This window comes from Lepidochelys olivacea, assembly GCF_965140295.1.
Source record: "Lepidochelys olivacea isolate rLepOli2 genome assembly, chromosome: 1".
NCBI lineage: Eukaryota > Metazoa > Chordata > Testudines > Cheloniidae > Lepidochelys > Lepidochelys olivacea.
Genome location: NC_140411.1, coordinates 219,116,084 through 219,143,949, shown reverse-complemented (window position 1 = coordinate 219,143,949; position 27,866 = coordinate 219,116,084). Strand labels below are relative to the sequence as shown.

At 46.4% G+C, this 27,866-nt stretch overlaps 1 protein-coding gene across 4 annotated transcripts in view; it reads right to left on the bottom strand.

The window, feature by feature from the left end:
• The window catches only part of FOXJ2 (forkhead box J2), a 34,374-nt gene extending 12,363 nt beyond the window's left edge, over window positions 1-22,011 (bottom strand). Inside the window, exons 1-3 of one of the 4 annotated variants that reach the window (XM_084616754.1) lie at window positions 20,594-22,011; window positions 1,552-1,907; window positions 987-1,061 (exon numbers count right to left, since the gene is read on the bottom strand). In XM_084616754.1, coding sequence (XP_084472880.1) covers window positions 987-1,061; window positions 1,552-1,884 — 408 coding nt within the window. In that variant the 5' untranslated portion in view covers window positions 1,885-1,907; window positions 20,594-22,011. Of the gene's footprint in view, window positions 1-986; window positions 1,062-1,551; window positions 1,908-17,423; window positions 17,567-20,593 lie in introns of those variants that run through there. The other 3 variants (XM_084616755.1, XM_084616753.1, XM_084616752.1) reach the window with 3 other exon arrangements.
• Between the last annotated feature and the right edge of the window lie 5,855 nt (window positions 22,012-27,866).

The following is a 27,866-nucleotide window of genomic DNA, read 5'->3' as shown; positions in this document are numbered from 1 at the left end:
TTAGCGGCCTGTGACACACAAGTGGTCAGACTAGTTGGTCTGGAGGCCCCTTCTGGCCTTAAACTCTAGGACTGTTATTAACCTCCGATTGTGATTTAAATTGATCTTTACAACGGCAGGACACGATGGCCTTAGAAGTGAAGGCCAACCTCCATACTAGCATGCAGCCAGTTAGGGTTTACTGAAACAGGGCATTATCACTAACTGAGCCTTATGAGTTGTGATCCCCAAAATAATGATTACCTAGATACCCAGTCCCTTAACGGTGATCTGCAAAGAAAAAAAGAATCCGGGCTTGGGCCCTTTTCTGAAGCATTATGACATAGAAAAAAAGACTTATGAGGTTCCTGTCAATATATTTACATTAGTAATATCAGAATTTATTTTTTTCTTGGTAGTCTCCCTTGGGAACTCAGAGATGCAGCTTGGGCGTTTCGTCTTCAGCCCTTACTGAAGGTGCAGAGATGCTGAATTTTTAGCAAAGCGAGCTTTTCTTACAACTGTTTTGGGGTATTTGAGTTCAGTGGATGATAACAATATTTTTAAAACCCGAAGTTATAAAACAGCTTTAAACAAATATCAGTTCTGCTCTCAGGTGCTTGGATTTCATTTCCCTGGTATCCTTGATGTAATAATCCTTCCAGTTCTCTAGTCACCCATGATGTCTTTCAAGCAGAACAGGTAATACAAGATCTGCATTTCAAAGATTGGGGAAGAAAAAAAAAAAAAAAAGGGCAGAGAAAAAAATATTTCAATCTAAGTAAAGATCACAAGGCAGGGGGGAAAAGGTGGGCTGACAGCCATTTTCATTTCTTTGCAGGTCCTTTTAGTGTATGTTTCTGGAGTCTTCAAACACAGCAGTACATCTCATTGGTTTAACATATATACTACATATTTAAAAGTTTTAACCACCTGGGCAGAAAGGGCAACACTGACTTATTCCCTGTGGTGTAAGTGACTCACCCGGGAACATGTCAATTTCTTACCTTCCCAGGATCATCCCTCGGTCGAGGCACCTTTCGAAAACATTTATTCAGAGACAGGTTGTGGCGAATGGAGTTCTGCAGAGGGACGGAGAGAAGTAAATAAATGCTATGTAGGAAGGATAAGGACTGCAGAGGAAACTGAAGACTTCTGTGTATGCCCAGGATGGGGTGAGAGATCACTCAAGGCCAAAGCTGTCTATGTACACGCAGGATGTGCCAGGACAGAGACTAAGAAAAGGAGAGGGATGGATAGTTCTGGAGACCAAGGCCTTCTGTGTATGCCCACAGAAGGTACAGTGAGGATGGTATTTGGGCCAGGAAGGGATTGGCAGAGAGTACATTTGTGGGCCCTTCTTAATAGGGAGGGGGACCTCCACATGTATAAATCAATCAATTCTAGGGAAATTAAGGGTCATTTGGCTCTGCACTTCCTCCAGCTGGTAACTAGAGCTTTGCCTTTACACCTGGCTCTTTTCTTTGCTTAGTGGGAACGTTTTGTACTGAGAAAAGAAAGTGCGCTCTCTTAAGGTGGTGCAGACTTTGCACTAGCCACAGTGTTCCTCACCTTCCATCCGATGCCAGCATTCTTGTAGTAGGGGAAGTTGTCGCAGATCCAACGGTAGATCTCGCTAAGTGTCATCTTCTTGGCAGGTGATGAGTTGATGGCATAGGTAATCAGAGTGGCATAGCTGTAGCGCGGTTTCCCATCCTGGTGCACTGCAGCCTCATCCTTACTCAGGGTGGCATTGGGGTCAGTGGGAGAGCCTGGGGGGCACTTCCGGGCAGCCCCTGGGGGCCCCGCCTGCGAGGAACCCCCTAGTTTCTCAATAGTAGCTCGCAGGGTGAGCTGGGGGAGCCAGTCTATGGAAGTGAGGCTGCTTTCCAGGTCAGAGGCCATGATGCCAGAAGCCGGAGTGTCTGCTGGGGAGAGAGGAACAAACAGGACTGATGAAATACAAGCAAATTGTGCCTTGATAGTGGAGGAAAAGATGCACTCCCCCACATCAGCGTACCTTTCTGAAGAGCTTCTTGCTCACTGGTCACAGCCAGGGAAGGTTGTGTCACTACAGACCTGGGACTGTATCCCTGGGAGGACAACCCTGCTTGCTGATAAGCTTACACAGTTTGTCCTGGAGTAGTAACCTAGTCCTGCTCTGTGTATCCTAGTCAGACTCAGGTAAGGGAACGAGGAGAGGAGAGGGATCTATCCTGGGGAGTGGGGCCATTCCACCTGCTGTAGCACACCATGACACCATCCCCTTCATCATCTGCCAGCTGTAGCCTAATAAAGTCACCTCCTCATCTCAGGAGTGGGATCATAGCTAGGGAGGAATGTCCCTCATGTTGTATCCAAGTCACACCTAAATAAGATCACCTGTATGGGTCAGGACTGGCAATATATTCATTGGGGGTGGGGGGAGGAATTTCTTCTCCATGGCCTGAGGTAATCTCTCCCTACATCATATCACATTGTATCCAACCCAGTTTGTAAGCTTCTTGGGGCAGGGATCATAAAAAATCGCCGCCCCCCCACCTATAGTGGTATATACACATAATTATATCAACCACATCAAAGACGGACTGAGACTGGACTGAAAACAGAATCATTATAATTAAGACTTTGCTTTTCTTTAGCCCTTTTTTCCTAAGGATCTCAAAGAATTTTACTGAATTAAGTCTCATGAAATGCAGGTAAGTATTATATCCCCAAGTTGAGAAATCTGAGGCACATAGAGGAGAAGTGACATGACCAATGTTACACAGTGTCAGGGATGACCTAGATAAATTTAGTTCTGCCATGAGTTCAGGGGATTGGACTAGATGACCTCTTGAGGTCCCTTCCAGTCCTACGTACAGTGAGTCTGTAGTATGGTAGAGAACTGAACTAGGGTCTCTTGACTCTGATCTTTGCCTTAGTCACAAGACCATATTTCTCCTCATAAAAATAAAGCACCTCTGCCCAGTGTGAGCAGTAATTATACCCAAACGTTCAATTCAAGTGGACACATTTTAAAAATAAAACAATATATTTGGTAACCTGTGTGAAATGGGCAGGTACATCACCATCCAGGTTCTAGGGGTCAGGTCATCATTAAAAACCAACATCACAACGGGCACTAATTGGCTGCACCAAGGACTGAATTCCCCTCTCATCCCTGCCAGTGATGGTCCCTTTGAATTTGGGCTGAGATAGTTAGTTTGCATGACTGCAACCTGCACTGTACCTGTTCTGGAGATGAAGAGGGGAATTAAGTCTTTAGGGGCTGCAAGTTCTGCACCTTTCACCAGTATGAAACTCACTTTTAAAAAGATCGCTGTACATAGATGCATGTCAGCTCACATAAAGGTAACAGTCGAACACAAACACCACATTCTGGTAACAAATTAATCTCACACACACACACAGAGATAACAGACTAACATGAACACGCCCTACTCAGGAAAAAAACATCAGGTGGCGCCTCCTACTAAGTGCATCACCCACATTGACTGGATCAGCTGAGGCAGGGAGACACCCATCTGAGTGAGTGTCACCAGTAGATATCCTTTCTAAATATAGATCCAGACGTGCATGCATCCAGCACCTTTGTACACAGACACAATTCCCAGCTTCTTTCACACAACACCCTGCACTCACACACCACAGTGTTCTCCCAACACAAAAGCACACCCAGCCTTCACTCCCAACACACACACAACCCAGGGCTTTCAAATACATACACACACTCACACACAGGGTGAGAAAACCTGGATTTGTGCTGGAAATGGCCCAACCTGATGATCACTGTAGATAAGCTATTACCAGCAGGACAGTGGGGTGGGAGGGGGTATTGTTTCATATTCTCTGTGTGTATATAAAGTCTGCTGCAGTTTCCACGGTATGCATCCGATGAAGTGAGCTGTAGCTCACGAAAGCTCATGCTCAAATAAATTGGTTAGTCTCTAAGGTGCCACAAGTCCTCCTTTTCCATTTTCACACACACACACTCACTCACTACATAGAATATTCAGGGCTCAAACACCCATGCACCCAAACAATCAGACACTATCCAGTGCTCAAACACAACAACCAACACTGTCTCAAACATCCAGCACTCAGACAACATCTCTCTAATCACACAGCCAACATACACACACAAAAGTGAAACTATGCCATCACCACATCTGTAGCTAGTGGAAACATTATTCTGCTTCTGGAGCGGAGAGAATGAGGAAAGAAAAGGCCCAACTGCAACTTACTTATCTCCCCACCACCAGCCATTCCACCAGATACAATAGTGATGAGCTAGAGCAGGGGTGGGCAAACTTTTTGGCCTGATGGCCACATCTGGGTGGGGAAATTGCATGCAGGGCCATGAATGTAGGGCTGGGGCAGGGGTGCGGGAGGGAGTGTGGTGTGCAGGAAGGGGCTCAGGGCAAGGGGTTGGGGTGCAGGAGGGGACTCAGGGCAGGGAGCTGGGGTGCGGGGTGCAGGAGGAGTTCGGGGTACAAGCTCCGGCCCAGCACCACTTACCTTGAGCGGCTGCAGGGTGGCAGCAGTGCGCAGCAGGACTAAGGCAGGCTCCCTGCCTGCCCTGGCCCTGCGCCACTCCCGGAAGTGGCCAGCATGTCTGGTAGTGGCTCTTGGAGGTGGCGTGGGGCAGGCAGCTCTGCCATGCACTGCCCTCGCCTGCAGGTACCACCCCTGAAACTCCCACTGGCCGCGGTTCCCCGTTCCTGGCCAATGGGAGCTGCAGGGGGCGGTGCCTGCAGGCAAGGGCAGCGCTTGGAGCCCTCTGCCCCCCCAGGGGCCGCAGGGACGTGGCGCTGGCTGATTCCGGGAGCGGTGCGGGGCTAAGGCAGGCAGGGAGCCTGCCTTAGCCCCGCTATGCCACGGGGCTGGCAATCCCCTGGGCCGGACTGAAAGCCCTGAAGGGCCGGATCCGGCCCGCGGGCTGTAGTTTGCCCTCCCCTGAGCTAGAGTAATACAGCAATCTTGACAGGTACGGTTGCATCAGGCCTTCCATTGCAAGCCCATTTTCAGTTGCACATAACTTATTGAAAATATCTCCTTTCAGGCTGAAGGCTGAAACTGGTCTCATCCCAAAGAATTTTTTTTTTTTTTTAAAGCTTAAGCAGAATCCATCCACCCTTTTTTGGAATTATACAAGGGTGAAATAACTATAAATTTTCCCAGTGTAAAAAACCATGCAAACAAACAAAAAATGTTCTTAGTGTCTATATAACTTAAAAACAGCAGAATTTCAATACCATGCAACTTTCCACATAGTGTGGCCTCATTAAGGACTCATCTCAAGGCCAACTTGGGAGAAAAGAAATACAAAATAAATAGCAACTAAATATTCCATTTTGTAAGTGTGCATTACAAAACTTCTATCATTTAATATGTACAGGACTATAGAATAACAAAACTAATATGGAGCTGTGATTTCATGCTGCTATTTCATTATGGAAATGAATATTTGTGTAAGATTTTAACTATGCAACCCTGGAATTATGAAGTAAAATAAAACAGAGCTAAAAAATTCTCTCTCTTTTTCAATGTTATGCTACTTTAAGATTCAAATTTGAAACATCCGAAATTCAGCAAATGCAAAAGTTACAGTTTTCACAGGACTTTTATCAAGCTTAATTTAGGAGTCACTAATGCATCTCCATAATTAATGCAAGTTTTGAATTTATACATACACATGGATCACCCACTGCTTAAACACAGCTGTTTCTGGGGTGAAACACAGCAACTGTTTTAAGAGTACCCAGCCACACTAAATAACAGGTTAGGATGGGAAGTGAAGAAGAATCCTGTAGCCAATAGAAATTGGACGGAAAGTTTTGGGGAAAGAGTATAATTTCCAAAGGCGAAGTTTGGCCACAATTTTGGATTTATTGTTCTGTCTCTTATTAGAGGTGCTATGGGATATTTAATGACCATGAGCAGAAAGGCTGGTCAGGCTCTCAGTTATACGATTTCTCTTAATAGATTCATAGATATTTAGGTCAGAAGGGACCATTCTGATCATCTAGTCTGACCTCCTGCACAACGCAGGCCACAGAATTTCACCCACCACTCCTACAAAAAAACCTCACACCTATATCTGTGCTACTGAAGTCGTCAAATCGTAGTTTAAAGACTTCAAGGAGCAGAGAATCCTCCAACAAGTGACCGGTGCCCCATGCTACAGAGGAAGGTGAAAAACCTCCAGGGCCTCTTCCAATCTGCCCTGGAGGAAAATTCCTTCCCGATCCCAAATATGGCATAACTCCAGCAGCATGGTAACTCTAGAACAGGGGTGGGCAAACTTTTTGGCCTGAGGGCCACAACGGGGTATGGAAATTGTATGGCAGGTCATGAATGCTCACGAAATTGGGGGTAGGGGTGCGGAAGGGGGTGAGGACTCCGGCTGGGGTATGGGGGAGGGGTGTGAGGGCTCGGGCTGGGGGTGCAGGCTCTGAGGTGGGGCCGGGGATGAGCGGTTTGGGGTACAAGAGGGGGCTCTGCACTAGGATCTAGGGGTTGGGAGGGCGAGAGGGAGATCAGGGCTGTGGCAGGGATTGGGTCGCGGGGGGAGGCTCAGGGGTGCAGGCTCCAGGCGGTGCTTACCGCAAGCAGTTCCCAGAAGCATGTCCTCCCTCCAGCTTTGAGGCATAGCCAGGTGGCTCTGCGCACCGCCCCGTCCACAGGCGCCGCCCCCGCAGCTCCCATTGGCGGCTGTTCCCAGCCAATGGGAGCTGCAGGGGCAACGCCTGTGGACGGGGCAGAGTGCAGAGCCACCTGGCCGCGCCTCTGTGTACTATGTAGGAGCCGGAGGGGAGTCATGCCGGCTGCTTCCTGGGAGCCGTGTGGAGTGGGGCAAGCCCCCAACCCTGCTCCCTGGCTGGAGCGCTGGAGCAGGGCAAACCCCGACCCCACTCCCCAGCAGGAGATGAGGGACAGATTAAATGGTCTGATGGGCCGGATGTGGCCCGTGGGCCAGAGTTTTCCTGCCCCTGCTCTAGAATCAATCTGTACTATTAAGTCACCGCTGACTTGTAGGGAAGAGTGCACTCACTCTACTTTGGCAGCACACTGGGTTTTCCTTAGATGTCTCCTATCCAAAGAGTGAACCAGCTGGACACTGCAGACCATGTAACATCTGACATCACAGGGTAAACCAGAACACCACCACCACTCATGGTTCTTTCAACTTTCACTACCCAGTCAGGCCTTTGTACTGTCTGGCAAATGTTCCCTCTACTACCTCTCTTATTCTCTCTCTCTCTCTCTCTCTCGACTACAGACAAACCTGCTACCACAGAATGAACAGGATGAACCCAAATCAATGTGTTTTTGTAGGCCTTACTAAATTATCTAGCCAGCTAGAATTCACTGTACACATCCATTTTACGGTCAGCCAAATACCTATACTCACACTATTTACATTTATGCCTATAGGTGACGTGAAGATGTACAATCATAATATCAGACAGGACTGAAAACAGGATAGAGTCTTTCACTGCTCGGGCACTAGTTCCAACATAACCCCAGCTCAGGAAGAGTCAGAGAGATGGGGACTAGAGCCTTTCACTTCGAGAGCACTCATCCAAATCTGTACTTAAGCAAACAGTGGTTTGCGTGGTTCAGACAGAGAGAAAATGACTAAGAAAAATCCGATAATCAGTTGGCATTGAAGAACCACAAATTCACCCAAGACAAATCAGCAGCTTGTTCAGTGAGCAGTAATAAACATCCTGGGTGCGGTGACTGACCAGCATGTTCGACCTGAGGCTGAAAATGGAAGCTGGCCTCCCCCATCTCAGGTTCCCTGTACTGTACATGCCACTGACTAGCTGGCAGAAGACATTATTATTTTGCCTGTCCTGCTAATTTGCAAAGTTCTTCCACTCAGTCAGTCATGCCCCTCCCTGCACCACTGCTAACTTCACACGGCAGGGCTGAAAAACTTATTAGAGGTGGTGTATGTAGCTTTAAGAACTGTGCAAATGTGCGGTTACTGCCCCTTTACAGTCCGGAATACTCTTTGAGGCAGGGCTCAAAAGACTTGTCAGTTTAGAATCAGGTGCAGCTGGAGTGAAGTCCTCCTTTTCTTTTTGCGAATACAGACTAACACGGCTGCTACTAACACTCTGAAACCTATGAATGAAATGAGGCTGGCTGTAGCTTTTAAAGGACCCCAAAACTGTACTAATTACATACTTTAGTTTTCATTTTGATCCCCCGAAAATCAGTGGCCAAAATACTCAATCCTAGGAGCCTAAAGTTAGGCTGCTAAATCTATATTTTAGGCACCTAAATGGAAGTGACCTGATTTTTACAGGTACTGAGCACTGCAGCTCATACTGAAATCAATGGGAGCTAAGGTTGCACAGCACCTCTGAAAATCAGGCCACTTCTACTTAGGTGCCTAAAATATAGATATAGAAGCATAACTTTAGGCTCCTTGGTTTGAAAAGTTTTGGCTCAGGCAGTAAAAAGGTATAGTCGGCTTTTGGGAGAAAATCACTGTTGACAATGCCAGGGTCACCTTATCTTTGAAAAAGCAAGATGATCAGAGTGACAGCGGTGAAGGAGGAAGTCTAGACAAAGAAAGGAAGAAAAAGAAAAGATAAAACTGGCCATGTATGGAAATACGGATAGTTTCTACTCCGATGAAAGAAACGAGGATTTTGAAGTTTATGTGCAAAGGTTGTGCAATACTTTTTATACCAACAACACTGAAGGGAATAACGTGGGGGGGGGGAGTCAATTTTTTAAAGTTTGTCTGTGAGAGAGAAACATTTGCCGTTTCGAGAGATTTTTGTTTTCCCTCAAGAACCAGGAGGAGATACGAATGAGGGAGACTAGAATGAAGTGCTTAAAGACGTTATCTATCCCAAACAAACTTCCTCACTAAGAGAGACACATTTCACTTAAGAAACCAGATAGGAAAAAGCATATCTGATTTCCTGGCTAGTCTCAAATCACCATCTATAACCTGCCATATTGGTAACTATCTGTGAAACTTGGGAAATTGCTTTGTTTCTGGAACTAGAAATCCAAAATGAAGAGAGAGGCTGCTGGGTATTGTTCACAAATGAAACTTAACTTGGAAGGAGTGGTGGTCACGCTACTGGTATCTGAGTCAGCCAAAAGAAAGCACTGCAGTTTGAGAGTGCACTTCTGTCTACATGCCACATGGAAAAAGGAAAGCCCAGCCCACAGGGCAAGGAGTTGTCAGGAATCACTGTACCCAGGAGTCGGTGGTTCCATTGTTTAGGACTAACCCAGCAAGCAGAGTAATATTTTTTCCAACAAGCTGAAATGCTGGAGATGTGGTTACAGAGGACATGTAGCTTGTGCTGGCCATAAACTATAGCGGAGAAAGGAATTCAACAAAAGGAAGTTATTGTCACCTACAAGCATGAAGTACACCAACTAGCAAATACAGAGGAGCCTGTTACAAACTCTGAGCCTGTCCATAACAAGATGGCTACTTGGAGCTGTTTGTAGTGCAAGATTGAAGGGATTCAAATGTTTTATTCTGTGTTCATGTAGATGGATAAAAGTAATGCAGTAGTTTTGATTTTTTGAATGGGAAATTTGCTAATGTTACACTAAGAGAAACTAACACAGCACTTTAAAGCTATAATCAAGGGACAATCAAAGTTTTAGGATGTCTGCAAATAAATGTAAACTACTGGGGTACTTGTTTGCTGTTACTATTGTTGTTATATTAGGGTACAGACCTTCTCTAATTGGCACAAACTGGCTCAAGAACATAAAGTATACCACAAGTTAGGTCTCGTGGCGAAAGAAAAAGAAAAATCTATTTTTGGTACAGTCACGGGTTTAGTGAAAGGCATAACAGAATGTATTTTTAAAAGGCCAAACCAACATTTCTTAAGGCTCATCTGGTGCCTTATATTTTGTGAGAACCCGCAGAAAGGCAATTAGAAGAATTGCAGGAGCAGGGAATAATTTCATCTGCTGAATTTAGTGAATGGGCTGCACTGCCTGTGTGTGTTCCTGAAACTGATGAAGTGTGAGGATTTGTGGGGACTATAAAGTCATCATAAGCCCCAGGTTGCAAGCAGATCAGAATCCAATTCCAAAACCACAGGATTTATGTGCTAAACTGTCAAGAAGGGTAAAGTTTACAAAGCTTGACTTGCCTCAAACATATCAAGAGGTCATGTTAGAGCCAGATTCTAAAATATCCTTACTATGGAGACATATAAAAGACTGTATAGGCACAAAAGGCTACCATTCAGTGTACACAGTGACCTGCCAGATTTAAAAAAAAAAGAAGAAGAATAGATCAAGTTCACCAAGGTTTTTAATTTTCTTGTCAGCTATTTAGACATATGGTAGAAATGTAGAGGAACACTTGAGAAACGCTGAAGGGATTCTGAAAACTTTGCAAAAAATGTGCTCTTAAAGTTAAGAAAAATAACCAAGTTGCTTATTTACGGCCCAGCACAGGTGCAGGGGAAGACAACACAACCCTTACAAGAAACAACAAATGCTACTGAGAACATGGCTCTACCTAAAAATGCTTAACAGCTGAGGTCATTTTTAACTTTGTTAAAACTACTATAAAAGATTTATCCCAAATATATATACAATAAGCCTAATGTTTTCACTGTTACAGAAAAAAATGTAAAATGGTTTGGAGCAAAAGACAAAATAAGGCTTTTGGAGATGCACATTGAGGAATTCTACCGTGCTGGTACATTTTAATCCAGAGCTTTCCTCACTATTACTAAGTGATTCTTCACCAGTAGAGGTAGAAGCTGTAATTTCACACAATTGCAAAGATGAGCAAGAGAAATCTACCACATTTGCTTCAAGAACATTAACAGAACAATTACTTTTATACTGAGGAAGAGGCATTTGGTATTATTTTTGGAGTAACTCAATTTTATGAGTACTTATTTGGAATGAAATTTACTTTGGAAACCAATTACAAACCTCTGATAGGAAAAGTAATTCCAAAAGAAGGTATTCCGGGCTTAGAAGCATCCAGGATGCAGAGATGTGTTTTAATCTTAGTTGCATATCAGTATAATATCAAGTGCAAATCTTCAGTACAGCACATGCTAACACTGATACACTATCCATATTGCCTCTGAAATTAGAGACAGAATCAGAAGTGGATCACTGTTCAGAATCATCCACACAGAAGATCTCCCCATTAGTGCAAAAAAAAGATAGCCACAGAAATGAAAAGACCTATTGGGTTAAAATAACGTAATATACTCTTTCTGCAGGACAGGTCATATAGGAGAAATTTAGTTCTAATTCTTGTAACAAACATAGATTTGTCAGTGAAAAATGACTGATCACTAAGGGGTACAACAACAGTAATACAAGGCTTACACAGTAGGAGCCTGGCTGCGTTACGTGAACTTCTCCCCGGCATAGTGAAAATGAAAATCTGACTAGAAGTTGATTTTGGTGGCCAGGCTTTGAACAAAACACTGAAAGCGATTAGTCAGTGTGAACTCTGAAGTAGTCACCAACACAAGTCACAAACCGTTCCACACCGTCCACAGAAGTTGGTTACTCCGGCTACATGAGAGCGTTTATAGTGGTGCCGCTGTGTCGCTGCAGCTGCTCCACTGTAAGTGCTCTAGGGCAGCCGCTCCAAGCTGACAGGAGAGAGCTCTCCCGGCAACTTAATTCCTCCCACATGAATGGCAGCACCTATGTCAGGGGCAAAAGCTCTCCCCCTGACAGCACTATCCACACTGGTGCTTAGGTTGGTGTAACTTATGTCACTCAGGGGGATGGCCTGAGCGACAAATTAGACCGACCTAAGTGGTAGCGTAGACATAGCCTAAGACTTGGCAAAGCTTCCATGTTCATTTTGCACATAATAAGCAAATGGACTTCTAGGTGGACAGAAGGACATATGACAAACACTTCTACTGCTAAGATTACTTAGACATTGTGGCACGTGTTCACTGCATGTGGTTGCCCAAGGAGTTTGGAAGCAGCTGCGCTGGAGCTGAAGTTGGAGACTGAATGTAGGAATGAAGGGATGCTAGATGTAGCTTGTAAATAAGGACTCTCTGTCTTTTTATTTTTGTTTTTATTATGATCCAGGTAAAATCACTCTAATTAATTAAAAGAAGCATATTTGACAAATTGGATTTTGGGAGGCATAACACCCAACACCCATTAGCCAGACTTCCTAGCCAAAAGTGTATATAAAACCTACGAGGAGGATGGCCAACAGCAAGGCCAAGAAGCAATGTTCTAGTGGAAAGCCTACACCTCTTAACAACACTCTATGGCTGGGAAGCTAGAATCTCTAATGGGAATTCTGCATCCTGCAGTTTTGGACTCCTAAGGGGATACATTTTTCATACCATCTTCTGAATAGTAGCTGTCTGATAAGATCTTAAATCCCCCTTCCAGTCCCCTCTAGATGCTGGAAGGAGCCTTTTCTCTCTTCCCCACCCCACAGAGCCTCCTGAACACTGTGACAGGGTCCCTCATCTTCCTGGTTGCTTTGGGGGGTGGGGTGGCAGGGTGTCTCTACTTCTCCAGTCTCTTCTTTTTTATCCTCCTCCTCTATAAGGGAAACAGGGAGGGAGGATGAGGGTAATAAACTGATAATCTGAACTTTATGAATAATTTTTAAATATATAAATACATAAATATATGATCCTCACTGGGCCCTGCGTGGCCATTACAGGTTGGCAGTTTCCTGTAGGTATCATTGTAGAAATGAGCTGAGGAGGGATTTGAAGGAGGATAAGGTAACGGCTTTGTGGACTGGCTAGACTAGGGAAGGCATTCCACAAGTATGGTGTGGAAGTAAGTATATGGAATGTTTCTGGAAGAAGAGAACAAACAGGTGGTGATATCGGTCACGTAGTATGTAACCTATCATTTAAATCAGCTTCTATACCAGATGACTGGAGGATAGCTAATGTGACGCCAATTTTTTTAAAAAAAGCTCCATAGGCGATCCTGGCAATGACAGGCTGGTAAGCCTAATTTCAGTACCTGGCAAATTGGTTGAAACTATAGTAAAGAACAGAATTATCAGACATGTAGATGAACAGGTTTTGTTGGGGAAACATCAACATGTTTTTTGTAAAGGGAAATCATGCCTCTACTAGAATTCTTTGAGGGGGGTCAACAAGCATGTGGACAAGGGGGATCCAGTGGATATAGTGTACTTAGATTTTCAGAAAGCCTTTCACAAGGTCACTCACCAAAGGCTCTTAAGCAAAGTAAGCCATCCTGGGATAAGAGGGAAGGTCCTCTCATGGATCAAGAACTGGTTAAAAGATATGAAACAAAGAGCAGGAATAAATGGTCAGTTTTCAGAATGGAGAGAGGTAAATAGTGGTGTTCCTCCAGGGGTCTGTACTGGGACCAATACTGTTCAACATATTCATAAATGATCTAGAAAAAGTGGTAAACAGTGAAGTGGCAAAATTTGCAGATGATATAAAGCTATTCAATATAGTTAAGTCCAAAGCAGACTGCGAAGAGTTACAAAGGGATCGCACAAAACTGCGTGACTGGGCAACAAAATGGCAGATGAAATTCAATGTTGATAAATGCAAAGTAATGCACATTGGAAAACAATCCCAATTATACATATAAAATGATACGGTCTAAATTAGCTGTTACCACTCAAGAAAGAGATCTCGGTGTCATTATGGATAGTTCTCTGAAAACATCCACTCAATGTGCAGCGGCAGTCAAAAAAGGTAACAGAATGTAGGGAATCTTTAGGAAAGGGACAGATAATAAGACAGAAAATATCATATTGCTTCTATATAAATCCATGGTACACCCACAGCTTGAATACTGCATGTAGTTCTGGTTGCCCTATCTCAAAAAAGATATACTGGATTTGGAAAAGGTACAGAAAAGGGCAGCAAAAATGATTAGGGATATGGAACATCGTCCATATGAGGAGAGATTAATAAAACTGTGACATTTCAGCTTGGAAAAGAGATGATTAAGGGGGGGGATATGATAGAGGTCTATAAAATCATAACTGGTGTGGAGAAAGTAAATAAGGAAGTGTCATTTACTCCTTCTCATAACACAAGAACTAGGAGCCACCAAATGAAATTAATAGGTAGCAGGTTTAAAACAAACAAAAGGAAGTATTTCTTCACATAATGCACAGTCAATCTGTGGAAGTCCTTGCTAAAGAATGTTGTGAAGGCCAAGCCTATAACAGGGTTCAAAACAGAACTAGATAAGTTCGTGGAGGATAGGTCTGTCAATGGCTATTAGCTAAGATGGGCAGGGATGCAAAACCATGCTCTGAAGTGTCTCTAGCCTCTGTTTGCCAGAAGCTGGGAATGGGCAACAGGAGACGGATCACTCGATGATTGCCTGTTCTCTTCTTTCCCTCTGAAGTACCTGGCATTGGCCACTGTCAGAAGACAGGGCTAGATGAACCACTGATCTGACCCAATACGGCTGTTCTTATGTTGGCATCGACGCAATAGAAGACAAGAGCAGATAAGAAGGGAGACACAGAATTGCAAAGGGCACTAAGTGAGGACAAGCTTGAACGTGATGCGGTGGACAATGGGGAGCCAACAGATGGATATGAAGAGGAGGATGATATGGCAAGAGCAACAAGTCAGGAAGATGATTTTAACAGCTGTGTTCTGCAGGGCCTGATGTTGTTTCAAGGAGGCCAGTGAGGAAGTGGCTGCAACAGTCAAGATGGGAGATGAAGAGGGCCTGGACAGGAATTTTAGTTGTATGGATAGAGAGAAATGGATGATCTTAGGTTAAGGAGGAAGAAACAGCAGGATATGGACACAACCTACATTTGTGGGGCAAGAATGGGAGTGGTCAGAAAGGATACATAGATTGTGAGTCTGGGTGACAGAAGTGTGGCGGTGTTGTAAAAAAGGGACGGGGGAGGGGGGGAAGAGACAATGGGGATGGTTTCAGAAGGAAGTTCAAAGTTCCGTTTTGGCCATGTTGAGTTGGTACTGAGTCATCCAAGGGAAGATGTCCAAGAGACAAGTTAAGATGTACGACTGGATGGAAGAAGACTGGTGAGGAGTGGAGAGGTAGATTTGCAAGTCACCGACATAAAGATGGTAGTGAAGCCAACTGAATAGATGAGATCACTAAAAGAGTGTGTACAGAAGAGAGGAGGAGTGAGCCAAGGATGGAGCCCAGTGGTATCCTTATAGAAAAGGGAAGAGGTCAGCCTAGTGAAAAAGACACTGAACGAATGACCAGAGCAATTAGGAGGGGAACCAGGAGAGGACAGACACACAAAAGTCAAGAGAGGACAAGAGGAGGATGGAATACAGACCCTTAAGACTTGGCCAAGAAAAGGTGACTGGAAATGTTAAGGAGATAGGTTTCAGGAGACCCAGAATATCTTTGCTTAAATCAATTTAAAACATATTTAAACTACTTAAAACTAGTTTAGTTTTAGTTTACTTTAGTTTAAAACAACTTAAACAACTTAAAACTACACTGACAAGCTATGGGGCCTTTCAGCTTACAGATGACCTGCAAAGGAAAAAAACTGAGTCCATGCCCTCTATTTGCTCCTTCATGATGCATAAGGAAGGTCTGAAAGGCTTTTTGTTTAATTTCACAAGGTTTTTTCCTCATATTCATTACCTTAGATAGATCTGGAATAATAATATCCCCCAGCTCTTAGAAAGCACGTTTCATCCTTACATTTCAAAGTGTTTCAAAGTGTTTTATAAAGGATCAATTCATTTCATTCCTCACATTTTACTGGTGGGGAAACTGAGACACAGAAAGGGGAAGTGATTTGCCCAAGGTCCCCACAGTGGCACAGCTTAGGAGAGAATCCAGATCTCCTGAGTCCCAGTCCAGTGCTCTGTACACTAGGCTTATCTTTTCTAAGGAGTGTTTTGGAGGTCAAGAGACCTAGAAGAGATTTTTAGGCAGATTATTTCATCTCTGTTTGGTTTTTAATGCTAGATCACCAGCTACAGCCAAGCCACAGGTGGAGGGGCAGTTAAACAGGAAGGGTGGGAGACTGGATGAGTCAGAGAGATTATGGAGCCTTTCCCCTCTAAAGCACTACTATCCCACGCTGGTAGGACTGGATAATTCAGCAGAATCAGAATGATTATTCATTATACATCTGCATTAATGGACGTATTTGATATAACCCAAAATAAAACAAAGTCCCTGCCCCCATAAGCATATGATCTAACAAAGGCAAAGCCAAGACAGGGTCACAACACCAGTGTGGAAGACCACTGATGAGGGGCCCAGTGCAGTGCAGCTAGGAAAGATTCCTGGAAGAAATGGGTTTTAAGGAGGAGATGGAGGATGCTTGGCATATGAGGACAGGGAGAGTGTCCTAGGCATACAGAGCAGCAGGATAGAAGGCCCAAAGAAGAGTGGAAAAAAGAGATGCAGAGCTCAGTAAAGAGAGAACGGGGAGGAGTGCAGGAGAGTAGGAGGAAATCAGAGCAGAGATGTAGGTGGGGTGAAAATGTGCAGGGCCTTAAAGGTGCAGAAGCAGTACTTAAATTTGATGCAATAACAGATAGGAAGCCACTGAAGGGATTTGAGGAGAGTGCTGACATGGAGTGAGAATCAGCAGAGGAAAACAGATAACTAGCAGCAGCAATAGGATACTGAGTCTTTCACCTTTAGGGCACCAATCCCAATCAGGCTCCATGTTGTGATGGGGCAATGGAAAATAAGCCTTTCACATTTCAATAAAGCCCCAAGAATTCCTTAAGAAGATGGTCCTGAACTCTGCTACAAGGTCTCTGGATTGAGCCCTTCTGGATATTCTGCACCAGCTTCATTTACATTTTAAAACCTCCATTTTAAAATGAGTTAAGTATGAAAATGAATAGTGTTTTCAGTACAGTCTCCCCTGTGTTATTCATTTGTACATTAAATGCAATTTATTTTAAACTGTCTCCACATTTTCACTTTTTTAATATGCCACAGATTTTTGTACTTACAGTGCATAACTGTATCATAGACATTTTCATAGTGCAAGCTGAAGATTTTGAGAGCCGGACAGGGAACAGTTGGGGCTATTGGTACGTAGGGAGGTGTGGGAGGCAGTTTGGGAATGGGACGAGCACATTAGCTGGATGTTTCTCTTAAATAATCAGCAGTGAAATAGTTAGTGATTATTGACATTTAAATGGTTATCTTTAGATTTCTGGGTTAACATCCAATAGAGACGAATGGGCAGTTCACACTTCTTAGAGCCTGAATCAGTAGCTTTTGCAGATTCAAACACTTGATTCATGTTTTCAAGGTTATCTTCAAAACCATCAGGCCTAGAAATATAATTTATTTTAAAATGAAAGCTGAGATTCTGAAGCACTATTCTGCAGCTGTAGAACTCACAGGGCTCTGCCAGTAAGGTAATGAATACAATCTGGCCCTAGGTTAGGGGGATTTGATGATTGCTGGGGAGAATTGGGGAAATGAATTACTTGTCTTAGTCCAGTTCTTCATGGACAGATGCCCACATCACAAACGGCATTAATAGATCTCCCCGCTGACATTCTCAGCGGAGGCCAAAGGCCTGAACAGGTCACGGAGACTGAACTCCCCAATACAGGTACACAAGGCCAGGGCTGAGGTCCGTTGGTGGGGGTGGTGTACCGAAGATGCCTGCATTGCTGTGGCCCCTGGGGTTAAAAAGAGAACCAAGCTGTTGCCTCTAGCATTCAAGGTCAGTAACATTTCTTAAAGCAAAAAAATGGAGTTTACAAGTGTCCAACCTCCCTCAATTCAATAATTTCCACAAGAATTAGGGGTCGCAACCAGATTCCAAATGGGGTATTAACATTCAGCTTCCTTAAACTGCCCCTGCTATTTCAGTTCAATATGGTATTGCCTGACCCCTTATCCTGATCCCAGGTACTGTCCATAAAACCATGGATTTTAACACAAAATCCAAGGAACTAACAAGACATGTGATGAGACGAATGTTATATGCTATCATTCATTTAGGTAACCTTTGTCCTGCCATACCCCTTTAATCTCCCCCATTTAATGTGAAATCTTATTTAGGGCCTGACCTCGAAAAGTACTGTGTACCCTCAACTCTCATTGACTTCCTTGGAAATTGAGGACACTCAGCACCTCAAAGGATTATACTGCTTATACTGTAAAGACGAGACTTTCAAGCCCGAGTGCCTGAAGTTAGGCTTCTAAGTCTATATTCAGGCAATTAAATAAGTAGGCCTCATTTTCAAACTGCTGAGCACCTAGCAGCTCTCACTGATGTCAACTATGGGCTGATGGACACTTACGACAATCAGGTCACTTATTTAGATGGATTTAGAAGCCTAACTGGCACCCAGGTTTGAAAGTCTTGGTTAAATTCCGAAGGACATAGACCTGTTACTTGTCTGTAGAACACCTTGCATATTTATGGAGATATATAATATTCTTCCCTTTCCCTCCCACCTTACACCTTTATGTAACATCCTTGGGGCTGCATCATTCCACCCCAGAGGCAGCAGCATTTCAGCTTTGGGTTAACAATCATAGAACTGTAGAATCATAGGACTGGGAGGGACCTCGAGAGGTTATGTAGTCCAGTGTCCTTCACTCATAGGCCGGACTAAGTATTAAGACCATCCCTGGCCCAATTCACGTAAATAAGTAGCAACAACAACAAAACCCAGCAAGCCATACACCCCTCAAATTACTCCCTCCCCCTGGATTTACCAGCATGTCCTGGCTTCTGCATATCTGTCTTTCAGACTGCAAGCTTTTCAGGGCAGAGATTGTCTTAATTTGTGTGTCTAGAACAGCACTGAGTACTCTGTCAGCAATTAATGAATAAATCACAAACAATTACGCACAGGCCCCACACAGAATTCCGCCTTGCAAAATTATCATATTTACCAGTTCAGCCACAAAATCTAAAAACTCATCCTTTATCACGATGACAGACAAGAATTAAAATACAAATCTTTTATACGCCCTTCAAAATATTACTTGCTGTGAACAAGAAGAATTTTCCAAGGCTGGCATACACATTCAGTAAAGTACTGTGGCATCCGACTGAACCAAAGGCACTAGAAAAATGTCAAGTCATTATTGTAAGCGCTGGGGCAGAAGAAGGTAAATTAACCCCAAGAGCAGGAAGAGTCAGTAAATCCCTTTGAGTGTACGAAGGCCAAAATGCCTCACTTATTGCCTTCCTTGCACGAGACAACGTATTCTACTCAAAGCAGATGGACTGCAAAACTAGAGAGCAAAAAGTGGGAGGGCATCTTATAGTGCCCCCAGAATACAAACATTATGGTTTCAGTCCCCCTTTGTAAAATCCACTGCGCCACGCTAAGAATCACAGAGAGGTCAAAATGCAATGGCAAAGGTGGGGAGTCATCTGGGGGTGACCTCACACTCCTTTCTGTGAGCTTACTGTCCAGTTACACCAAGGAATCCCTCTCGATCCTCATTCTTGGATTTCCCTGTTAATATGTATTTTCCTCCTGGAGTCTGAGTTGGTATCTGTCAGAGCAAGGGATCCTTTGGCCTTGGATTTCCTTGCAACTGTCTCAGGAGAATAAACTTGTGCCAGTATCTTGAACAGGGAAAGGGATACCTCAGGCTGGAATTTATATGGGATTGTCTTTGGGGTGCTGGATCTGCTAAAGGAATCTGCATTAGTCTCTTTTGAGGTGATGTCTCTTTTGGACTTGATTTCCCAGTGAATGACCCAGGGCAACTGTGTTTTCTTGGGAAGGAGAGGGAGCACTGTGCTAGTGTCAGAGGGCTCCCTTGGGGTGAGATTTAACGATCCCATTTTCACAAGACAGCAGGGCCTGTACCCCACGACACAAGCATCAGGATTCACATTCCCAGATCCTAAATAGAGCAGGAGTCACATGTGAAGGATAGTAGCAATGGAATGGATCCTCTTAGTTTTGAAAGTGGGTTCCACCAATACTACCCCTGAAATTTTCATCCCCAGGCCCCGGGGTACAATGGGATTCACACCAAAGGGCACCAATGCCAGGACTCATCCCACAGCGCCCCTGCGTACAGTGGGATCTACATCCGAGAGTGCCAATACTGATATTCAAACAACTCCCAGTCCCAAGCACAGTGGGTTTCTGCAACCCCTAGGATACTAGCAGCAAGATTCACACACATAGCCTCATGAGCATTGCATGATACACACCCCTAGGGAACCAATGCTAGGATTCACCCTCCCTCTCCCCAGTCTTTTAAATCAACACGATCCTCCGTATTGCCCACTGGATGACAGAAATGTATTCCATATCAGTGATGATGAAGGCTGAGTCCACAATAAAGTCAATACACTAATGACTGATGGGGAATGCCAGAGGGACTTGGATACAATTCCCTGAGGCAAGGGTCTCCAAAAAGCAATGCACTGGAAAGAAAATCAGGCCGGTTCTTTATAATGAATAAAAGGAGACAATTAATTCCAGAAATAAAGATGGAGAAAGGCACACTGAGAAAGAAGGGTGGGGAGAATTCAGAAATGGGAAGACAGAGAGAAGATGGAGAGAGCTATAGACAGAAGAGAAAAGACATGGGAAGCGAGAAGGATAGAGAGGAATAGACAGAAGGAGAACTGAGGGGAAAAGAGAGGTGATGTAATGTGGTCACTCACTCTGTCTGGAAGATTTTCTGTAGGGAGGGGGGAGTTATCTCCGGCACTGGTTTTTGGGGTGCTGCCCTTCACACTCCTCCCCTGGACTCCATCCTCAGAGCATTGCTGCCAGCTATTCCAAGATCTTCTTCAGATTTTGAGAGGGAGGGGGTTGTGGATGAAATCAGGACCCTGAGAGGTAGAATGATCTGCTTGGGGTTGTCTGCCCCCTAAATTGCTGGTGGTATCCTAGGATACGGATCTTCTCCTTTCTCTCTTCCTTAATAGCTACCTATTTAAGGGGTGTCACTCCTGGAAGATACTGTTTTCTTCTCCCCACTGGCTCTCTGGTTATATGGGAGATCAATTCCCCCTTCCCTCCCTAACTGGGGGTCCCTTTTCTCCTCCCTGTAGGTTCACGTCCCCTTTTGGGGCAGGCAAATCTCCCCCTTCTCTGAGGGAGTTCCTCTTGCTAACTCTGTGGATATTTCAGGGAAGTCTCTTTTCTCTTTCCTGGTGGCTGGCTGGTAGGTGTTTCTCCCCCCCTTTACGTGGGATATTTAGGACAGTCTCTTTATGGAAGTCCGGGGATATTTCCTCTTCCAGGGGGGAGTGCCCCTTGCCAGCTTGGTATCTAGAACTCTGTTACCTACAGTGGGCACTGCCAGTCGGTGAGGGGTGTCTCTCCCTGGGGCCTTGCTTTCTTGTTGGGTACTGAGTGGGTGTTAATTAATTACTGGGTAACTATTTGGGGTTTTGCTTCTTTCTGGCTAAGTATTTGAGGGCTGGCTCTGTCCCCGATGGACCTAAGGGGTCTCTCTCCTGGAGGTTCCCCACTGACCGTCTGGCTGGGCTTGGGAGAAATGGGGGAGGGGGCGTCTCCTTGTCTATTTTAGATCTGGAGGGATGGGGGAGGGTGTCTCTGCGCCCTCTGACGAGGTCCTGGGGAGCCGAGGGTGGCTCCACCCCGGATGGGTAGGGGGCTGCAGGGGGTCTCGGCCCGGTCAGTGGGCTGTGTCCGCCGCTTGGCAGATATTTGGGGCTGGGGATCGGGGTCTCTGCCCCGTGGCTGGGGATCAGGGAGCTGCCTATGAGGCCCTCTCCCCAGGCTGGGTTGTGGGGTCTCTCCCGCGGCGGCGGACGGGGCTGTCACCGCGGGCTGGCTAGGGGCGGTCCCTGGCTTCCTCCTCCCCAGGCCCCGGCTCCTCTCGCCCGGGCCCGGCTGCCACTGGAGGCCGCGGCGGCTCCTGGGCCTGAGCGGGGCCGGGCGGCCGCCTCCGCCACCTCCCGCCGGGCCTCGGGCCCGTCCCTGGGGGTCTCCCCGGGCTCCTTGCGGGGGGCCCCGTCCGGGCGGCGCTGAGTCTTCCCGGGCCCCGCCGCTCCCACGGCTGCTGCGGCTGCTGCTCCGGCTGCTCCGGGCTGCGGCTCCACTGCAGGCCCCGGCTCCTCCCCGGCCTCCGCTCCGCCTCCCCCGGCTCCCCCCCCGGCCGCGGCCGCCCCCGCCTCCGCCTCCCTGGGTTAAGGAGGCTCCTAGAGAGAGGGTTACCCAGCCTAGCCCGGGAATAACCACCCCCCAACACGCCGAGAGAATAACCCCCTTAACCCCCCCCCGGAATAGCCCCCTCACCCGCATGGGGAATAACCCCCTTAACCCTCCCCCCAAGGAGTAATTTCCTAAACCCACCTGGAAAATAACTCCCGCAATCTGTTTGGGGTATAACGCCCCGATCCGTAATCCCAACCCACGTAATATTCTCCCTACACGATCATCTTCTCAATCACACTAACACACACAATCAGGAAATAACCAGCCTTGGAAAGATTAGATTTTTATCAGTAAATGTTAGTAAATGTCAATTTCACGGTACACACACATATACAAACCAATGAAAAAATATTTCCATCCATAATAATAAAAATGTTCAGCTAGGCAAAGTAAAATAAATGCTACTTGTCAATTTATTAAGAGTTTGATTTAATGAAATGTGTATATGTTGACATGTGATGTTGACAATTAGTTGTAAATGGTTATAAAGCTTTAACTCCTTGAATCTCAGCATCTACTTTCATTAAATACTATTATCCCCCCCTCCATTTCCCACAGCTGTACATTTTTGAATAAAAATCTAAAAAATGCTTTAAAGTAAATACTGATATTATCCATCAAAATTATTTTAAAAAATTCAGCTAAGCCTAGTAATAACTTCCCCAAGATCGTTTACACACCCCAATCCATTACACACCCCAATTCCATATATAACAACTTTCCTCCAATCCCACATGTAATAATGTCCCTCCAACCCAGATGATAATTTTATCTCAGTGAGATAATTCAGATATGCGTGATAACCTCACCCAACCCATGTAATGTCCCAGTTCATAATGATCTCTTACCATTCCTGAGCCTTTGTGCCTGTTGATCCTCTGGTAATATCCCCTCAATGTGAGATAATCTTTTAACACTACCATGTGATTATCTCCCCAAAACCATTCATCAAACCTGGTAAGAATCCCCACAAACTATTTGATAACCTGCTCCCAACCTTCCACCTAGTGGCCCAGTTTGACAATCTCCCATGGCCTTATGGGGGCCTCAACTCATATGATAATCAACCCTCAATCCAGGTGATAAATTTCCTAACCCTCTAAATCTTGTGGTAATCCCCTCCATCAAATCCCAGCCAGTGTAATAATCTTCCTTCCTTCCCAGACCTTATTGTGCAAGGTACTGAACAAACACAGAACAAAGAGATGATCTCTGCCCCCAAAGAGTTTACAATCTAAGTGTAAAACAAGAGACAACAGATGGAGACAGAAAAAGAATAGAGTAGTCCTTGTGTGATATATTTTTATATTAAATTCAATTTATGATGCCTCTACATTTTCAAGTCGTCACAGATTTTTATGTAGAAAACACTTGACTCAATGCTGAATATATCCGGGAAAGCTGGAGATTTTGACAGATGGATGGTCAGCACTTGTGGTTTCTGGTATCCAGAGAGGTATGGGAGGTGGCTTTGTTTTTGGCAATCAGGACCCCACAGCTTTTGATAGTGGGATGGTGGTTAATTTCTACATCCTGGCCAATGAAGGCCTGTTTTCTTATTCACCATTAACAGTAGTGGTAAACAGGAACCTTTGTAATCTAATGTGACCTGAAGATACTCTAATATTTTTATCTCCCCCTAACTATAGTTTTTCAAAACCACGTTTCTCTGGGCTTTACTTTACTATTCCTGAAAAAATGTACAAATGAAAATTCCCTAAATACCATGTTCCCCAGTCTCATTCTTCCTTGTTAAAATCTCATACTACCATGTGGAAATACATACTGTATATCCCTATGTAATATATTGGCTAGTGCCATCTATTCTTCGGGTGATAATCTTGACCAAGATTTTCAGAAATAGGAGCCTAAAATTGGGCAATTTAAATCCGTGTTTAGGTACTTGCCTGATTTGCAAAAATGCTGAGCTCCCAATAGGTCTCACTGAGGTCAATACCTAAACATGCATTTACAAATCTAATTTTAGGCCCCTATGTCTCCAAGTGCCATCTCTTACCTGTATAGTTTCTTGTGTCTCAACACATAAAGTTTCATGTGACAAAATCCTATTTCCCCATATGCTAAATTATTTTTCTTTGATGCAATACATCCTCCCATGTGGTAATCTTATACCCTGCACTGTGATAGCCACATATCCTGAGTAATAATTTCACAAACACAATATATGCCTTTCTGGCATAATATATCCTACATGTTAATTTCATAATTTTGTATTTTATAATCTAATATACCCCTTTAAGATAACAAAAATAATGTCATACCCCCTTAGAATAATTCATGACCCCCGTGATTACCTCTTATTTTCCTGTGGGACAATTTCATTTTCCAGTGATAATCCCCACCTGAAATAATCTATGTCCTCCACTGAATATAATAAAAGATCACCATTTAATAACATAAATGATAATGAAAGAATATCTCCTCCAAATGATAATCTTTTCTGCAGCTCCCCAGGCTCCACTCCAAATGCCTTGTTCCATATAATAATTGACCACCTCACCACAGTGTGATAAATTTACATTTTCCTGCTGTATATAACACACAGCTCTCATATGTGGTCCCATGCCATATACCTGTGTGACTCTCATATCTCCAGGATATAAAATATCTAGCCTCTTTAACCATCCACAGTTGCATAGACATAGTTTCACCCAAGGGGAGAAAAGGGGGCTGCAGAGCAGGGCCAAGGGACATTGGCCAGGTGCTATGGGGTGCCCAGGGCTGGAATAGCAGGGGAGCTGCAGGGCAGGACTGAGGGGCATTGGCAGAGCTGTGTGGGGAGCCCAGGACTGGAATAGCAGGGGGCTGCAGGGCAGGATGAAGGGTCCTGGGGCTGGTTTTGTTTAACATCTACATTAATGATCTGGATCATGGGATGGATTGCACCCTCAGCAAATTCACAGATGACACTAAGTTGAGGAGAGAGGTAGATATGCTGGAGGGCAGGGATAGGATCCAGAGTGACCTAAACAAATTGGAGGTTTGGGCCAAAAGAAATTGCATGAGGTTCAACAAGGACAAGTGCAAAGTCCTGCACTTAGGACGGAAGAATCCCATGCACTGCTACAGGCTGGGGACTGACTGGCTAAGCAGCAGTTCTGCAGAAAAGGACCTGGAGATTACAGTGGATGAGAAGCTGCATATGAGTAAGAAGTATGCCCTTGTTGCCAAGAAGGCTAACGGCATATTGGGCTGCATTCAGAGGAGTATTGCCAGCAGATCAAGGGAAGTGATTATTCCCCTCTATTCGGCACTGGTGAGGACACATCTGAAGTACTGCATCGTTTTGGGCCCCCCATTACATAAAGCATGTGGACAAATTGGAGAGAGTCCAGAATAGGGCAACGAAAATTATCAGGGGGCTGGGGCACATGACTTACGAGGAGAGGCTGAGGAAACTGGGCTTGTTTAGTCTCCAGACGAGAAGAGTGAGGGGGGATTTGATAGCAGCCTTCAACTACCTGAAGGGGGGTTCCAAAGAGGATGGAGCTCGGCTGTTCTCAGTGGTGGCAGATGACAGAACAAGTAGCTGTGGTCTCAAGTTGCAGTGGGGGAGGTCTAGATTGGATATTAGGGAACACTATTTTACTAGGAGGGTGGTGAAGCACTGGAATGGGTTACCTAGGGAGGTGGCAGAATCTCCTTCCTTAGAGCTTTTTAAGGCAAAGGCTTGACAAAGCCCTGGCTGGGATGATTTAGTTGGGGTTGGTCCGGCTTTGAGCAGGGGGGTGGCTAGGTGACCTCCTGAGGTCCCTTCCAACCCTGAGATTCTATGATTCGGTGACATTGGCAGAGCTGCCTGGGGAGCCCGGCACTGGAATAGCCGGCGGGGGTTGCAGGGCAAGGCTGAGGGGCATTGACCAGGCTGTCTGGGGAGCTCGGAGCAGAGTAGGGGGGAGCGAGCAGCACGGCGGGGCTGTGTGGGGAGCCGCGGCAGCAGGGGGGGGGGGGCGGGAGGGAGCAGCTGCGGGGACTGCAGGGATGTGCCAGGACTTTCCGGCCAATTGCGCGGATCCACCTTAAGGCGCTGACTAAGCCCCACACGCAGCGCCCGGGCGGCTCCTCCCAGGCCCGTGTCGAACCCAGCCTGGGAACGTGTGGTTGAGGCGCCGCGCCGCAGGGGGAGCCACCCGGGAAGCGCCGCGGGGCCGCGCGTTATCCGGGCTCCAGGCGGCTGCTCCCCCTCCCCCGGTGGGGGCCCGAGCCCTCCATTCCTAGGGGGGAGGGGGGGAAGCGCTGGACAAACGCTGCAGCCCGGCCCCGGCCCCGCCCCCTGCGCGGGCGCCCAGCCGGACTACGGGAGCACCGCGCTCCGGGCTAGGGGCCCGCCCGCTCGCCCGCGCGCGCACGCACTCTCCGCCCCCCATCAGCGGTTCCAAGGGGGATTCACACACCCCCTCTCCCAGGCCCGTTCCCGCTACCTCCCTCATTCCTCAATGCTAATTGGAGGGGGTGATAATGTAACTTCCGTCGCTGATTGGCTGCTGATCCCATCCATCAGATTGCGATGGCGAGCAATTCGCCCCTTCGATTGGTCAACGATGGGGAGGAGGCGGTTCAGAGCGCGAGCAAGAAGGAGCTCTCCCATTGGTTGCCAACGATCTGTCAATCCAGTGGCGTGTGGAGCGTGTCCGTGCGGTTTGGTGGCGGCTCAGGGGGCAGGGCCCGGGAATGAAGAAGGGGGTGGGGAGCGGCCGTTGCTTGTAAAGCGGGGGGCACGTCCTGTCCAGCGTGACGACTTCCGGCGGAAGGCGAACGGGCGGGGGCGACACAGACAGGGTGCTTGTCGCGTGGTCTCCCTGGCAGCCGCTTCTGCGCCCCGCTGGCCTGCGGGGGGGGCGGGTCCTCGGGCCGGACCTCCGGTGTTCGCGTCATCCCCGCTCTCGGCAGCGGCCCGTCCCCTGGCCCCGCCCAGGGCCGGCTCCGCTGGGGCCAGGGGCCACGTGGGCGCGCAGAAGCCCCTTGCCCCCCCTCCCCCCTCCTTAGGCGAGGTCGGCGCGGCGGCCAGGGCTGGCTTGTTCCGCCGCGGCTGTGTGCGGCGCGGGGGCTGAGCCCGAGCCCGAGCCCGGCCCCCCGGGCTGCCCTGCACCGCACCTCCCGTGTTGGTGCGTCCCTGGGCGGCCGTGTCCGTGCAGCCCTTGCTGCGCCGCCCCGGTGTTTCCTGCTGGGGCGTTGTCGCCATGTTGGTCGCAGGAGATGAGAGGGAAAGGGTGTGATTGCTTTGTGAAAAGGCCTCCCCCACAAAGCGACCTCTGTAGCTGACCCGTCAGGCCTCCTCTTCAAGGGAAAACCGCGCAGCGCTTTCAAAAGGCCTCCCTGGAAGCTTACATTCATAACTTGGCTAGACACGAAAAACACTGGACTGAAGGGAGACACTGGATTTATGGCTAATTACCACAGTCCATAACCTATAAACAATCCCAGCTGGCTTCCTCTCCCTCCCTCCTTATCACTGGAGGGGTGTTGACAGGCCACTTCACCTTGAACGATCCCTTGAAATACGTTTTAACTACTTATGCTACGCTATCTATTCCTTCTTGTATTTAGCTGCGACAGTCTGAGGGCAAGTCTGCACTAAATGTTGGCTTACAGCTGCCGCAGTAATTACGTCGCTTGTACGTGTCTACTCTCTGTTCCTCGTGTCTGTGGTGCGTGTCCTGATGAGGCACGCTTGTACCAATTGGAGTGTCGGTGTGGGATGGTTTCTGAAAGCCAATAACTGTTTAT